At 36.7% G+C, this 17113-nt stretch overlaps 1 protein-coding gene across 2 annotated transcripts; it reads right to left on the reverse strand.

The window, feature by feature from the left end:
• Positions 1–146: 146 nt before the first annotated feature.
• On the reverse strand, positions 147–16974 carry LOC106174844 (tuftelin-interacting protein 11). Of its 2 annotated transcripts, XM_087002904.1 has the most exons (18): positions 16828–16974; positions 16169–16296; positions 15688–15848; positions 15231–15337; positions 14928–14985; positions 14525–14743; positions 10919–11081; positions 10450–10612; positions 10107–10229; positions 9651–9798; positions 9284–9465; positions 8660–8859; positions 8164–8382; positions 7475–7681; positions 7078–7238; positions 1706–1762; positions 1225–1375; positions 147–564 (listed from the first exon to the last, which is right to left on the reverse strand). In XM_087002904.1, the coding sequence occupies exons 2-18, from the start codon at positions 16275–16277 to the stop codon at positions 533–535; spliced, it is 2460 nt and encodes an 819-aa protein (XP_086859030.1). In that variant the 5' UTR covers positions 16278–16296; positions 16828–16974; the 3' UTR covers positions 147–532. The 2 variants fall into 2 exon arrangements, with proteins under 2 accessions (XP_086859030.1, XP_086859032.1); XM_087002906.1 differs by having other exon boundaries at positions 147–1375; positions 10919–11078.
• Positions 16975–17113: the final 139 nt, after the last annotated feature.

Raw genomic sequence — 17113 nt, forward strand, 5'->3', positions numbered from 1 at the left:
TTAAAAGTAATTTTGCCCTACATATTACCTTTTCTATGTAAATAGTGTGATATGATGCCTTCAAGACTTCCTACAACCATTTCCAGTCAAAATTATTTACACTGCCCAATTTTGATGTATGCTAATGAAAATGAATCAAGACCACCTTGTTTTAACAGTATGTTTTTATTGTTCTGCCTGGCACCAAGCATTTCAGTAGGTCAGCATTGTTGTTCATTGCAGTAATGCAGTTCATTATGAAAATTTGCCTCTTGATGTTGTTGAACAATTATAAAAAGCATAACTGATACAATCTATAATTGTACTTTTTTGAAGAGAAAGAACTTTCAAGATGCTACAGTACTGTACCTGATACAGGTATACCTTTGTATAAAAAGGTTTTATGTACATATTGTTCTGTTACAGAAATCCATACTTGACCATGCAGGCAAACACCTTCCTATAAGACCTTGTATAAAACAATTAAGTACCATGTCTATTCATTTATAAAGTGCTGGTTACAGGCAAATGCCAGCCAATTTGGCAGGTGTCTCTAACTTCCTGCTCTCCCTTTGTCTATCAGACCTTGTATAGACACGGGGATCCAGTTCATCCCTTCCTAACTTCCTGCTCCCCCTTTGTCTATCAGACCTTGTATAGACATGGGGATCCAGTTCATCCCTTCCTAACTTTCTGCTCCCCCTTTGTCTATCAGACCTTGTATAGACACGGGGACCCAGTTCATCCCTTCCTAACTTCCTGCTCCCCCTTTGTCTATCAGACCTTGTATAGACACGGGGATCCAGTTCATCTCTTCCTAACTTCCTGCTCCCCCTTTGTCTATCAGACCTTGTATAGACACAGGGACCCAGTTCATCCCTTCCTAACTTCCTGCTCTCCCTTTGTCTATCAGACCTTGTATAGACACAGGGATCCAGTTCATCCCTTCCTAACTTCCTGCTCTCCCTTTGTCTATCAGACCTTGTATAGACACAGGGACCCAGTTCATCCCTTCCTAACTTCCTGCTCTCCCTTTGTCTATCAGACCTTGTATAGACACAGGGACCCAGTTCATCCCTTCCTAACTTCCTGCTCTCCCTTTGTCTATCAGACCTTGTATAGATACAGGGACCCAGTTCATCCCTTCCTAACTTCCTGCTCTCCCTTTGTCTATCAGACCTTGTATAGATACAGGGACCCAGTTCATCCCTTCCTAACTTCCTGCTCTCCCTTTGTCTATCAGACCTTGTATAGATACAGGGACCCAGTTCATCCCTTCCTGCATAAATATCACACTTCTGTCCATGTACACCTGAACACTGCCAAACTTGTACACTTGCTTAGCTTCGTAGGTTTTGTTGGGGACTGGCATGAAAAGTAAACCATTTTCTTCAGCCTGGAAAGAAGAAAACTCAATATCAGTATTGATGAGTACCAAGAATCAAAATGCAAATACAGATTATTAGACTTCACTAATCAACGCAATACATACATCCACCCACCTACCCTTAGTACCGTTTTGTTTCGTATGTGTAATTATACAACAACCAACCCTATGTTTTGTTTTAATATCACCCTTTCAGTAAACAACTTCCGACTTTTTACTGCGTTAGCCCCTTGACAACCCTCCACCCCCTCTTTCCATGCATCATAACACCAGTCTGTGGAGGGCACTTGTTTTCATGAACCAAGAAAACAGAACTGAAGTCTACTTTAAAATAATTACCTTTCTTTCCACCAAGTCCTTGAAACTGGAGGGTACCGTCTGTGAACTCTGAACAGCCTGATTGAAAAAAGAATAATATTATTATTATTATTATGTACAGACACAGATGTGTCTGTACATATAGCCATCATCTGCGTCTGTCGTCGCCGTCGTCGCCGTCGTCGCTGTCGCCGTCGCCGTGCACTTTTACCGATAACACGATAAGTGGAAAACCATTTTGCCTTTTGATTTGAAACTTGCAGAACTGATGAATATTCATAATACGCAGGTCAAGTTCGAAAATCAGCATGATCGGGTCACTCTTAGGGAATTTATGCTGTTTTTTCACTTTTTTCAACATATATGCAGCACCGATAACACGATAAGTGGAAAACCATTGTACCTTTTGGCTTGAAACTTACAGAACTGATGAATATTCATAATACGCAGGACGAGTTCGAAAATCAGCATGATCGGGTCACTTATAGGGAATTTATGCTGTTTTTTCACTTTTTTCAGCATATATGCAGCACCGATAACACAATAAGTGGAAAACCATTTTACCTTTTGGCTTGAAACTTACAGAACTGATGAATATACATAATACGCAGGTCAAGTTCGAAAATCAGCGTGATTGGGTCATTTTTAGTGAATTTAGGCTATTTTTTCTCTTTTTTCAGCATATATGCAGCACGGATAACACCATAAATGGAAAACCATTTGACCTTTTGGCTTGAAACCTACAGAACTGATGAATATTCATAATACGCAGGTCAAGTTCGAAAATCAGCATGATTGGGTCATTTTTAGTGAATTTAGGCTATTTTTTCACTTTTTTTCAGCATTTTTGCAACACTGATAACACAATAAATGAACAGCTGTTTTACCCTTTGGCTTGAAACTTACAGAACTGATAAATATTCATAATACGCAGGTCAAGTTCGAAAATCAGCACGATCGGGTCACTTATAGGGAATTTATGCTGTTTTTTCACTTTTTTCAACATATATGCAGCACCGATAACACGATAAGTGGAAAACCATTGTACCTTTTGGCTTGAAACTTACAGAACTGATGAATATTCATAATACGCAGGACGAGTTCGAAAATCAGCATGATCGGGTCACTCTTAGGGAATTTATGCTGTTTTTTCACTTTTTTCAACATATATGCAGCACCGATAACACGATAAGTGGAAAACCATTGTACCTTTTGGCTTGAAACTTACAGAACTGATGAATATTCATAATACGCAGGACGAGTTCGAAAATCAGCATGATCGGGTCACTTATAGGGAATTTATGCTGTTTTTTCACTTTTTTCAGCATATATGCAGCACCGATAACACAATAAGTGGAAAACCATTTTACCTTTTGGCTTGAAACTTACAGAACTGATGAATATACATAATACGCAGGTCAAGTTCGAAAATCAGCGTGATTGGGTCATTTTTAGTGAATTTAGGCTATTTTTTCTCTTTTTTCAGCATATATGCAGCACGGATAACACCATAAATGGAAAACCATTTGACCTTTTGGCTTGAAACCTACAGAACTGATGAATATTCATAATACGCAGGTCAAGTTCGAAAATCAGCATGATTGGGTCATTTTTAGTGAATTTAGGCTATTTTTTCACTTTTTTTCAGCATTTTTGCAACACTGATAACACAATAAATGAACAGCTGTTTTACCCTTTGGCTTGAAACTTACAGAACTGATAAATATTCATAATACGCAGGTCAAGTTCGAAAATCAGCACGATCGGGTCACTTATAGGGAATTTATGCTGTTTTTTTTTCACTTTTTTCAGTATATATGCAACACTGATAACACAATATATGAAAAACAGATTGGCCAATTGTCATTATACTCACAGGAGGGGCCAATCTTACTAAAACGCAGGTTGAGTTTGAAAATCAGCGTAATCAGTCCATTATTTTAAAAGGTAATGCTGTTTTTTCACATTTCCTCACATTCAATTCTTAGGCATGTTAACAGTCTCATTATTGAACTAATAAGATACGTAAATGTGTTTGTTTGGCATTTCCTGCATCTTTACAACATTGTTAGTTGATTTTGTAAAAATGATGGTAAACTTGTTATCATGTATTGTGTAATAAAGTGTCAAAAATGGAAATAAACTCGTATATCATTGCAGTTTGTCAGATGTATTCATCCACTATGTTCAGAATCTCAGAATGGAGGAAGTTGGACATTTAAAACTGTTCTATTGATACTTTTCCCATCTCATCAATTTTCTTCATTGGTCATATAAAAATGGCAGTAAACTGTTTATGTTGTTTTATGTTTAAAAAGTGTTAAAAATGGAAATAAACCCATTTCAGAACAGTGCTGTATTGTTTACATTTTGGCATTTTCAATATGTGACTTTGAAGTTCCATGGGCCTGAAGGCTTTTGCTAGTCACATTTTCTGAATAACCATGATACTAATATTTTATAATTAAAAATTGATGGTCATTATGCAGTAAAACATTATGTAATATTGCATGAAAATTTTAAGAAACCCCTATTTTGGGCACTGCTCCCATGATGACCATTTAAGGAAAATCATGTCACTTACTGTTCTCAAACTTACAGGTAAGAAACATGGGACTAAAATACAGCTCCAGTAGGCAATGCAGTCTGTTTGGTAAATTTTTCTGGCAATTAAACAGTTTTTTGTGAAAATTTAATTTTTCACTTATTGGCATTTTCAAGGTGTGACTTTGAAGTTCCATGATCCTGAAGACCTTTGCTTGTCACATTTCCTGAATATCCATGATACTAATATTTTATAATTAAAAATTGATGGTCATTATGCTGTTAAACATTATGTAATGTTGCATCAAAATTTGAAGAAACCCCTATTTTGGGCACTGCTCCCATGATGACCATTTAACAAAAATCATGTCAATTACTGTTCTCAAACTTACAGGAAAGAAACGTGGGTCTAAAATACAGCTTCAGTAGGCAATGCATTCTGTTTGGTAAATTTTTCTGGCAATTAAACAGTTTTTTGTGAAAATTTAATTTTTCACATATTGGCATTTCCAAGGTGTGACTTAGAACCTCCACGGGCTTGAAGACCCGTGCTAGTCACATTTTGTGAAAATCCATGACACTTATATTTTATTATTAAAAATCGATGGTCATTATGCTGTTAAGCATTATGTAATGTTGCATCAAAATAGAAGAAAACAATTTTTGGTGCTGCTGCCTTGATGACCATTATGGAAAAACCGTGTTACTTATAACTGTCAAACTTTCAAAAAAGAAACACAGGACTAAAATGCAGCCTGAGTTAGAAAAGCAGTCTAATTGGCTTCTTTTTCTGGAAGCTATACATTTTAGTGTTATATTCATTATCTTTTTTGGCATATTCATTGTGGGACTCGGAGCTCCCATGGACATGAAGCCAAATGGTAATCATATTTTCTACATGTCCATCCTATTTATAGTCAATAAACAAAAATTGATGATAATTATTCTCTAATTTATTATGTAATGTTACATCAAAATTGACAATCTTTTTGCACTGCTACTGCAAACATTATGAAAAGAAAACTGTGCTACTTATTATAATTTTAAACTTACAAGTACGGTTTTTAGGATTGGCCTTCAGCTCATGAGAAAACCAGCTCTATTGGATTATCATGTTTATTGTATTTATGCATTTTTTGTGAAATTTTCATTTTTCTCATTCTGGCACTTTCTAAGTATAAACTTGAACTCTGATGGGCCTGAAGCCTTATGCTTTTACTTTCGTCTGTGTTACCTGTTGTGCATAAGTTGATGTTCAGGGGCGGATCCAGATATATTTTCTGACAGTCTTCCAAATTACCTTTGTTGATCCATCCTCCATTTTTGACCGTCTTCCAAAAGAAAAAATAGATATCCGTCAATGTAAACTTGAAAATTTGACCGTCTTCCAGAAGACCCAGAAGACGGCCTAAATCCGCCCCTGGATGTTGACATAATGTATTATTGCATCAGGATTGGTAGTCTCCTATTTTGGGCATTATGGTTTTGTGCTTTTCTTAAGGTGTGACTTATGGGCCTGAAGACCTTTGAGTGGGTCAGTCTGTAAATTACCCTTGGGTATCACTAGATTAATTTCAGAGTTATAAAGTCATTTGCTTTAATAGGCCATTAAATGAGATTACGTAAAGCACACTTGTTGATATTTCCCTGTAAACTCCCAAAGGTAAAGCTCTCTGCTAGATTAATAATAAGGAAGCAGTGATAATTATGCAGGTAAATTTTGTTTAATATTGCAAATAAGTTTTATATATATATATATATGTATATATATCAAACTGGAAGATTAAAAGTTTGAATAGCAGCTTCATTGGAATTATATTTACCTCAAGCTCTGCCAAGGAGGTTATATTTTCACCCCTGTTTGTCTGTCATCCACATAACACAAAAAGTTATGGACTGATTTTGCAGAAATTTTCAGGAACTGTCGGAAGTGGGCCAAAGAGGACAATGATTAATTTTTGGTGGTGGTCCGGATCAATAATCAATCAATTATCAATAATAATCAACAATTGCTGCCTTGGCAGAGGTCTGCACTCTCAAAGTGCTTTTCTAGTTTTGTTGTTTTCCTTTATAATTTTTTCTCAAACACTTGCATTTGTGACTTTTAGCCCCAGGCAGGCTCACATCTGCCTGGGGCTCTGCACATTTTCTGTATTTCTACATAAGCAGTTGTATTGTTTTTTATGTCTTTAAACATTATGTAATATTATTTTATGCACTTTCATCATTTTTCAAATATTGAGACTTTCATAATGTGAATTTGAACTCTCATGGTCCTGAAACTGTAATCTTATTGAAGGGGTGGATTGAGACCATCTTCTGGGTCTTCCGGAAGACAGTCAGGTTATTAAGTTTATATTGACTGGTATCTATTTTTTTCTGTTGGAAGACCATCAAAATGGAGGATGGATCAACATAGATTCGTAATACTGTCAGAAAATATCTCTGGGTCCGCTCCTGTTATTGACCATGTTACCTGTTGTGCAAGATTAAAATTCAGTGTTGACTGACAGTGCTATTATAAGCATTATTTATTATTGCATCAAAATTGACAAAATGACCTTTTTTGCATCTTTATTTTCTGTTTTTTGTCTGTACATTTGACAGCTTTGCTGCCTTGTTATTATTATTATTATTATTATTATAAGAGCACATGGAAACTGCAATCAGAGATAAAAAAAATCTGAGGCGTAACTTCTGCAAGCTTTTTTATAAAACACTTCAATCAAAATATGCCACATAATATTTTATGTTATTTCTAAAATAGATATATATTATAACACTATCTCATACATAAAACCCTCTTTCCTTAAAATGATCCCCAAAAGAAGGAAGCTTTTCCACAGTACCTCATACTCCTCCATAGCTCTCCTGTCCTGTGTAGCTTTACTCCCAAAGTCCCTCCTCCTCTCAGTGTGTGTGAGGTAGGCAATGTTCTCTCTGGCACCAGGCTGGTAGGGGTTGCCAGACACCGCTCTGTTCATTATCTCCAGGGCTCGACTGAATTGTTCTGATATAGGAAAAAGGATAGTAACAAGCTGTATGGATATTCATGGCATAACCTGGGTGAAGATTTGACATAAAAGGATTAAATATTTTTGCGTTACATTAAACATGAAAGTTTAATTTTCCAGCACAGTATTTACAGTAATTGCTCCAGCTCTGTTAAACGTAAAAAAGTATTGTGTTCCAGTCAACAATGATGGTGTACAATTCATGTGTTACAACCAAGTACATAGAGAATACCTTTAATGGCACCATTAGCCAGCAAGTCTGTCGTGAACATGGACTTCCATCCCATGTACCACTTGGTGACCTCGTCATAGTTAGGATGGCTGTTCAGCCATGTGCATAACACAGTGAGCCACTTGGGGAAGAAATGGCGCTCCAACAGGGAGACCTGGTGCTGCAGTGGCATAATATCCTGCCAGCTCATCACCCAGTTCCAACCATCTAAAACATGTTGGGAAAATGAAATAAGCAAAATCGAAATACTACAGACAAGTAACTGTTGAAAAGTATAATCCCCATTTTAACAATTTACTAAAAAAAGTGAACCTGTTTAAAAGATCATACTACTTCAAAGAAACTGTGGAGGAAATTAAGATACACAAACCAAAATTTGAGTTCTAAATTTCTTTTTTGCTCTGACAAGTGAAATTTACCAGCTTTAATCTCCATTAAGAAATTAGAGACTTAGAATTCAAAAACTGGTATATAGATGGCAATTCTGCCAGCAGATTTTGATACAGTGTACCTTGTCCATTGATAAGAAAGTGCTGAAACTTTCAGAAAAAACATAAATATCCATATCATATTGTAATCTTAATCAACTGACAGTGTTATAAAGTTAAAGAGGTTCAAAATTTTAGAAGTACATAAAATATTCCAAGTACTACATATATCACTGTGAGAAGAGGACAAAAAATTCCTACCTAAATGTTGGTTGTGAGGGTTAATGACAAACTCCTGCATACAGAGGTTTAGTTTGGGCAGGATATTCTTAGCTAAGAAAGCATCTAGATGTCCCTGCTGGAACACCTTCCTCCATGGCTCCAGTATCATCTTAGCTGAGGGGTCTGATGGATGCCAGTTCTTCAGGGCATTAGCTAGCTTGAACCTTATAGGAGCATAGAGGGTCTCCAGCTTGTCTCCTGGGAATGAACATTGAAGTCGAGTAATGGATATTTTTGTTTACTTTTCTAAGGTTTGTTTATTTAATTTTCTAAGATGATGGTGCCACGAGATTCTAAACTGACTTCATGTGCTTAAATTAAGTATAATTGAAAGAAATTACAGCAGGAATTGTGACACATTTGTGACATCTGGATGATTTTACTTTAAACAATATGCTTCAAATTTATATACTTTTAAAGACAATTTCTTTTTTTAACTCATACTCAAACACAGTCTCCTCTCAAGACTATTTACCAATGAGTGGCAGCCAGGGGTGTATCCAGGCATGGATGGGCATGGTGTCCGTGAGGGGGTTCCAAGCCTCCACCTCAGAGGTCAGTTTTGGCATAACCAGCTGGTCCTGGATGTTCTGCATTACCCAGGGGGGCAGTAAGGGCAGCCAGTTCTCAAGGACAGTGATGAGGGGGTCTGGGGAACGGACTGACCAGTCATTGCTGGAAATACATGTTTGATAACGGTCAGTTAATGGCTTGGCATTAACCAAGTCAAGAAAATAATATAATATGGTGGTAATATACTTTGTAATAACTCTATGACAGTCTGCATTGTTTTACAGGGAAGGTGGGGGTGGGCCTGACAACAAAGATCAATATACAATTTAGTTCAATCAGTTACAAATCTAAAAGTCTTCATCCCTTTGAATTAGATTCTAGATCATAAGGATGCAGGGGGGGGGGGGGGGGGGGGGGGGCAGGAACATGGCTATCTTCTTAGTTGACCAAGATATACCAACATGTTGCGTATCAACAGAAAGCTTATTTCAACAGCTTTTCATTTCACATCCTTATTTTATTGTGTAAGAAGATAGCCACGTTATGGTCACCCCCTCCCCCTCTCTGCATCGTAAGTATAACTTACGCTATAGTGGATCTAATGGTAGGCATCCAGGCCTCCCAGACCAGCCTCTGGTAGGGGTCCATGCCGTCTGTCTGGCCAAACTGACGGTTACTGTCCTCCAGGATGGCCTTCCACAGCTGCATGGTGTCCAAACCAAAGGAAGGCTGCTCAAGGGGCTTCCAACCAGAAAAGTACTTCTTTACCTAAGAATAATAATTATATTGATTTTTTTATCATAAATACTGAATTACAGACTCTGATTTCATACATGAAAAACAACACTTTTATTTTAATAACATCCATTTTTTTTAAAGTTCTCTGCAAGTAATAAATAAAAACAAACATTTTAAAATAAAAATAATAATGTTAACAAGTGAAGACTCCTCACCATAGGGAAGACCATTCCCACTGCCAGGTTGGATAAGTCATACATCTTATACTCCTCATAGTACTCTGCTTGTAGCTTCCTGAATACCTCGGCACACTCCTCCAGACTCAGTGGATTACTGGCTCCATCCTGCATACGGGCCTCACAGCTGGAATGCAGAATGACATCTGGTAGGGTGGGTTATAAAGCCCATGGTCTCTATAGACTGAATAACCTGTGACACTGTATGTTTTATAATGCTACACACTACATAAATTACCCATGGCACTGTATGCTTGCTCTACCCTATAAAATTACTCATAGCCTTTTTAATGTTTTATAATGCTATATGCTATAAAGGATAATTCAAAATAACATTCATCTAATGTCAATCCTTGTAAGCATAAAAAGACAAGTTTATAATTCAGTACAATGGGGGTTGGCATTCCCCACTGTGTTGCCACTTCAATGTCTAACCTTTCAACCAACTCCAAAACATCTTGCAACCTTTTGACTTGTTTCTCTTCCTGGTCGCAAACCTCCTTCAAGCTCTCCTTCTCGTAGGTCATGTTTACCACAACATCCTTCTCATACTTCAGTCTGAAACAGATTTACATGGATGTTAACTGACAGGCTACACAAACCATCTACATTCAGAATTTTCTTTCCTAAATTACAACAATGTTCATTAAGGTCTTTATATAAAATACCCACCAAAAGTTCTTTTTTTTTTTTTTTTTACATTAAACTGAACCCTACTGTGCTTCAAATTAAATATACCAATACAAAAAGAGGCACTTAGTATGGTTGTTTAACTTACGTTCTATCATTCTGAATGATGTCTTCCTCAGCCATGTCCACCAGCAAGTTGAGGTTATGCAACAGTTCAGGAACATCGAAGGCTTTCTGTTGAGGCTGTACCACTGGGCGTTCTTCCTCATCCGAGTCTGGCCTGTCATGGCGGTTGCTGATGGCGTGATAACCTTTCCCAGAAGATATTACCGACCATAAATATCCCAAGTTAATATGAAACATCTAATAGTGAAACTTAAGGCATTATGGAAAAGCAAGCACTTCCATACTATATTTTGAAATTTGATCACTATGGCAATTCTATTATTATTATTATTATTATTATTATTATTATTATTATCTGCACCTACTGCTGTGGTTTGTGCTTCTTAACAGAATCAGTATATTATATGAGATCATATCACACTTCTATAAATACACATTTACATAGTTACGCTAGTCAATCATGTTTTTATCCATTTTTATCATCAGCTTACCTGTCAATACCCTCTGCTCCTTGGACGTCATATCAATGACCTTGACATTGGACAGGTGACTTGGCATGGCAGACTTCTTCTTCCCTCCTTTAGGACCTCCTTTCTCAATGACCTCCGCAGCTGTTTTATACAAATATTTGGGTTTCTTCTTTTTGTCAGCCTGCTGTATAAATACCAGTAACCTTACAGCTGTGGACATTACAAAATAAATCCTGCATGCATACATTCTGAAGTGTTTAACTAAATTCCCATCTCTCACTGTTGTTGCACTTCACTTCTCACTAACTTTATTCATGAAGTTACTTAATGAGTCAACAAGACATAACTCTCCTTTAATCTATTAAATTAATCTATTAAATTTTTCAATTTACATCATTTTAGAAAAATAAACCAATAACCAACTAGAGGATCAGAGAGGCGATACCGCCTCCTGGTATTGTACCACCAGCTGGAGTAAGAGCATTCGTATGGGAAGGAAAAAGAAGGGGGAGGGGTTGTCTCACTAGTTGACGATCTTTCACAAACAAAAGCCATTGAATGAATATACAATTGCAACGATCCCCCACTGAGGATACGAAAATTACGTTCTTCCTTGCTCTTTGGCCAACGAAGACTCAAATATGAAAATCGCGTCCTCATCTCTTTCACATTGGGAATGAACTTTCGCTAACAATTTGAAAGTTGTCTTTTTTGTCTGCCAGTTTTAGAGATAAAATGGAAAAACATTTGCAAAGTTCAGTTCATGGTGAAAAGTAGGTCACACTACGATTGCCAGTATATGACTTCCTATCCAAGTTCAATAGTAACTATGGACCTATCTCTGCCAGTTTTGGATATGAAAGGGAAGCAAAATTTGCAAAGTTCAGTTCATGGTGAAAAGTAGGTCAAAGGTCAATTTCAAGGTAACATTAAGATTGCCAGTGTATAACTTCCTATTCAAGTTCAATAGTAACTATGGACCTATCTCTGCCAGTATTGGATATGAAAGGGAAGCAAATTTTGCAAAGTTCAGTTCATGGTGAAAAGTAGGTCAAAGGTCAATTTCAAGGTCACATTAAGATTGCCAGTGTATGACTTCCTATTCAAGTTCAATAGTAACTATGGACCTATCTCTACCAGTTTTGGATATGAAAGGGAAGCAAATTTTGCAAAGTTCAGTTCATGGTGAAAAGTAGGTCAAAGGTCAATTTCAAGGTCACATTTAGATTGCCAGTGTATGACTTCCTATTCAAGTTCAATAGTATCTATGGACCTATCTCTGCCAGTTTTGGAGATAAAAGGGCAGCAAAATTTGCAAAGTTCAGTTCATGGTGAAAAGTAGGTCAAAGGTCAATTTCAAGGTAACATTAAGATTGCCAGTGTATGACTTCCTATTCAAGTTCAATAGTAACTATGGACCTATCTCTGCCAGTTTTGGATATGAAAGGGCAGCAAAATTTGCAAAGTTCAGTTCATGGTGAAAAGTAGGTCAAAGGTCAATTTCAAGGTCACATTAAGATTGCCAGTGTATGACTTCCTATTCAAGTTCAATAGTAACTATGGACCTATCTCTGCCAGTTTTGGATATGAAAGGGAAGCAAATTTTGCAAAGTTCAGTTCATGGTGAAAAGTAGGTCAAAGGTCAATTTCAAGGTCACATTTAGATTGCCAGTGTATGACTTCCTATTCAAGTTCAATAGTATCTATGGACCTATCTCTGCCAGTTTTGGAGATAAAAGGGCAGCAAAATTTGCAAAGTTCAGTTCATGGTGAAAAGTAGGTCAAAGGTCAATTTCAAGGTCACATTAAGATTGCCAGTGTATGACTTCCTATTCAAGTTCAATAGTAACTATGGACCTATCTCTGCCAGTTTTGGATATGAAAGGGAAGCAAATTTTGCAAAGTTCAGTTCATGGTGAAAAGTAGGTCAAAGGTCAATTTCAAGGTCACATTTAGATTGCCAGTGTATGACTTTCTATTCAAGTTCAATAGTATCTATGGACCTATCTCTGCCAGTTTTGGAGATAAAAGGGCAGCAAAATTTGCAAAGTTCAGTTCATGGTGAAAAGTAGGTCAAAGGTCAATTTCAAGGTCACATTTGGATTGCCAGTATATGACTTCCTATTCAAGTTCAATAGTAACATTGGACCTATCTCTGCCAGTTTTGGAGATAAAAGGGAAGCAAAATTTCCAAAGTTCAGTTCATGGTGAAAAGTAGGTCAAAGGTAAATTTCAAGGTCACATTTAGATTGCCAGTATATGACTTCCTATTCAAGTTCAATAGAAACTATGAACCTACCTCTGCCAGTTTTGGAGATAAAAGGTAGGCAAAATTTGAAAAGTTCAGTTCATGGTGAAAAGTAGGTCAAAGGTCAATTTCAAGGTCACATTTAGATTGCCAGTATATGACTTCCTATTCAAGTTCAATAGTATCTATGGACCTATCTCTGCCAGTTTTGGAGATAAAAGGGAAGCAAAATTTGCAAAGTTCAATTCATGGTGAAAAGTAGGTCAAAGGTTAATTTCAAGGTCATAGTAAGATTGCCAGTATATGACTTCCTATTCAACTTCAATAGTAACTATAGACCTATCTCTGCCAGTTTTGGAGATATAAGGGACTAAATGTTATAATTTCAGAGTTACCTTAATGTGCCATAAATTTCCTACAGAAAAAATTAATTAAAATAAAGAAAAGGTCATTTTGGTCAAAATTCTTGAAATGGGAGGTGCTCTGAAGTTCCAGAAGTTCAAATTTGATGAAATAATGTCATTTTTGACCACAAGTTGTCTGCTTTGCCAAGCCTTATGTTTTATTTTTCCAGAGTTCAAAATTTATTATCCATTACCGTACTGCACATTTTGCTTTCACCACCAATATGTACTTTTTGATACAGCGTAACTCGAAAACCGTATGGAATACAAAAAAACGGAGACCACCTCCAGTGTTGGTCTTTACATGCTCTACAAAATGCAAAAAAGAATGGGTCTCTAGCATTAACGGTTTCCGAATTAGAGACAGTTTTCAGTTTCGGTATCTTATGGCTGCTACACCCGTGAAAATGCACCGATTGACCCCAAATTTACAGAGATGATAGATGACACCAAGGGTAACACTTTCCATAAATATTACTGGCTAAGTCAGTGTGGTGTTTGAATAACAGCGCAAATAAATTTAAATTTTTCGTAAAAAAATTCATTTTTTTTGAAAATTTTGGCCCGTTTGACCTTGAAATAAAGGTCAAAGGTCAAATCCAAAGGCATATTTGAAATCTACACATATGACTTTTGGAAAGCCGCCTGTAGAAATTTTTCCCATACTTCCTCCCGTAGGGTAGATAATTAGCTTTTAATTTTGCCATTTTTGGACAAGGGTGCATTACAATGAGTGCCACACCTAGACCCCAATACAGACAAAGCCCAAATTTTACATGGAACGAGTTGAGATTATAGGTGACCTAAATCCAAGAGATGAGTATGGAGGCCCTTTCCGTCTAGGAGGAGAAGCGGTAACGGTAACATGGCCACGGAGCCGGCGGAACGGACCGGACGGGACTAAAACCATGTGTACCGCCAGCGCTAACGCTGGTGGAACAATTAATCAATCAACTTAAGACAATGATCCTCTACCTCTCCACCTCCTTTCCTCCACTGGTGCAATTGTTGTCTGAACTCCTTCTCCTCCTCTTCCTCGGAGTCGACCTGGGCTGGGAAGTCCTGCAGCGAGCGTTCTGTTCTTTCACTTCCATAAAACCCAATGGCCGCCTTACCGTCCCTCTTTTTGGCAGTGACTGGTGTGGAAATACCTTGCAGGTTTTTACCAAGACCTTTCCCTGGTACATATCCCATCTACAAAAGATAAATGTGAAATTCTTTTTATATATTGTCAGCTAAGTTTTAGATCATTTCAACTGAAAACCGAACGACTATAAACAATTGCCTAGGTTTTTAGAGAAAAATTAACTGTAAAAAACATTTAATTCAAACATCATGAACAAAAAGCGGTTCAATCAACTATGCAACTATTCCTTACCTTGGCGAGGAGTTTGCCTCCAATCCCTTTTGTACTTTTCTCCCAGTGACCAAAATGTCTATAAATGAATTGAAATGGACAAGAAGTGAGATGTTCTTTAAACCGGTGATCACAATGTACAGTCACATAATAGATAAAAAACACATTCTGAATGACCTTAAATGCAATTATTCATGCCTAAAGTAAACCTAAGAACTGAATATTCTATGCATTTAAAAATAGCGTAAACTTTATACATTTTAAAAAGTCAATTACTATTCAATGATTCACCAATGATTTTTTAGGCATAACATATTCACTCACTCTTCTCCAGGTTTGTATGGACCCTTCTTTCCTTTATAACCTCCTCTTTTCCTTCCTCCAGCCATGGCAGATTGAAAACTATTAGAAGGCATAGCAACATCTTCATCCTTTAGGGAACAAAATATATTAATTGACATTTCTTGAAATACTTAGTACAGTGCTATAAATGTTATTTTTTAGGTCTGGATTGCTTCTTTTCAAATTATTTCTTGTAAAATACATCAGTAAATATCACTGCAAATACTGAAGGGAGCAATTTCGGTAAATATACAGACACTAGAAAAAATGCTGAGCCATCAAAAACAACTTAACTTTGGTTTGAAAGATAAACATGTTAGTGCTGGATTTACCTAGTCTAAATGCCAAAAAAGGGGGAAATATGAAGCATTGACAATTAATTCCAGATTGTTCTTTTAAAAACCCTGCATCAAATTCATAAAGATACTTTATCTTGTACCTCATCTTCTTCCTCGTCGTCTTCTTCTTTCTCAACTTTGCTCCCTCTTTTAATCCCACCACTGACAAAGCCAATAGGAGCTGTGTAGTCTTTCTTTTTCTTCCTCCCCTCCCTGCTGGTACCAGGCTGACCTTCCTCATCACTGTCATCTGCCCACACACCTGGGGTATCGATGGTAACATTGTAAAATCCAATTATCTCCTCAAGATTAAGTGCAATTTCCTCAAATATGCCCCATTCATGTTACTACGCAAAAGTATATTTATTGAAACCAAATAAATTGTTTTTCAGTTATATCTGATTACCAAAAGAGACTATGATCTAAACTAAGTGGAAAAAACTACAGGGACTGGGCAGGGTAGACCTAACTTCGATACCTCAGTGGTAGAACACTTGCACAGTGAGCTACTAAACTAAACATTCATCTTGTCAAGGGCACTGAGGAATGTTTTGTAAATGAGATATATGTCAGTGAACATACCATAGATGGCCTGGTTCTTCGACATCCTAAACCTCTTCCTGTATGGGTCCATCTCATTCAGTAGGTCTTCATCTGTGACCTCAAACCTCTCCACCTCTGGAGATGACATGTTTGCTGTATACTAAATCCTAAAGCAAATGAAAAAGAAAATATATCATTACAAGAGAACTTGCAGTTTGTCAATGGTCACCAGCAAGTCCAGAGTGCACAACAGAAAATACCTAGTATCTCTTTACAAATCACTGACACCTCACTAATGTATAGTTGTACTTTGATCAAGCCTACATTTCTTTGCATGAACATGTTTAAGGCAGTGCCACAAAAAATCCAGACACATACATGCCAAAAACAATATTATATATGATAATTATATTTATTTACATGAAATGTAAATACTGTTAACCTTTTTTCAGTATAATTATATAAATCAGTACCACTCTATGCAGTGTTATGTAACATTATAAAATCAGACACGACTCATAGTACTAGTAACAAATCTACAAATATAAGTAATAAGTGCTATCAATTTGATTGCGAACTCGCCGGGGAATCAATTTTCATGATTCGTTGTTCAAAGCCAAACGACAGAATTTAGAAACTAATTTAACTTTTTCGTCTAAAACTATTGAATCTAAGTAATGGTGCATCTGTGATCTTACCCCTTCTCCTAAATTCAACGAAACAATTGAAAGAAATTTAATTATGCACTTCAATACAAAGTAAAGTCAGCAAGACGATTTACAACTACACCAACATCGTGCCAAAACGTTTTTCCCATTAACGACCTTCACCTTTATGAGATCTCGCGATAAATGGCGAGGTTTTTGTCTTCGCATAGTTAGGCATCAATGATATTTTATTTATTTCAACGAGAAAACACATTAAAAAATTTATTGTAAATACCACCAAACGATTAAATATGCCTAATTTGTAGAATTCAATCAT

This window comes from Lingula anatina, chromosome 1 (assembly GCF_051362555.1).
Source record: "Lingula anatina isolate TDL-2025a chromosome 1, LinAna3.0, whole genome shotgun sequence".
NCBI lineage: Eukaryota > Metazoa > Brachiopoda > Lingulata > Lingulida > Lingulidae > Lingula > Lingula anatina.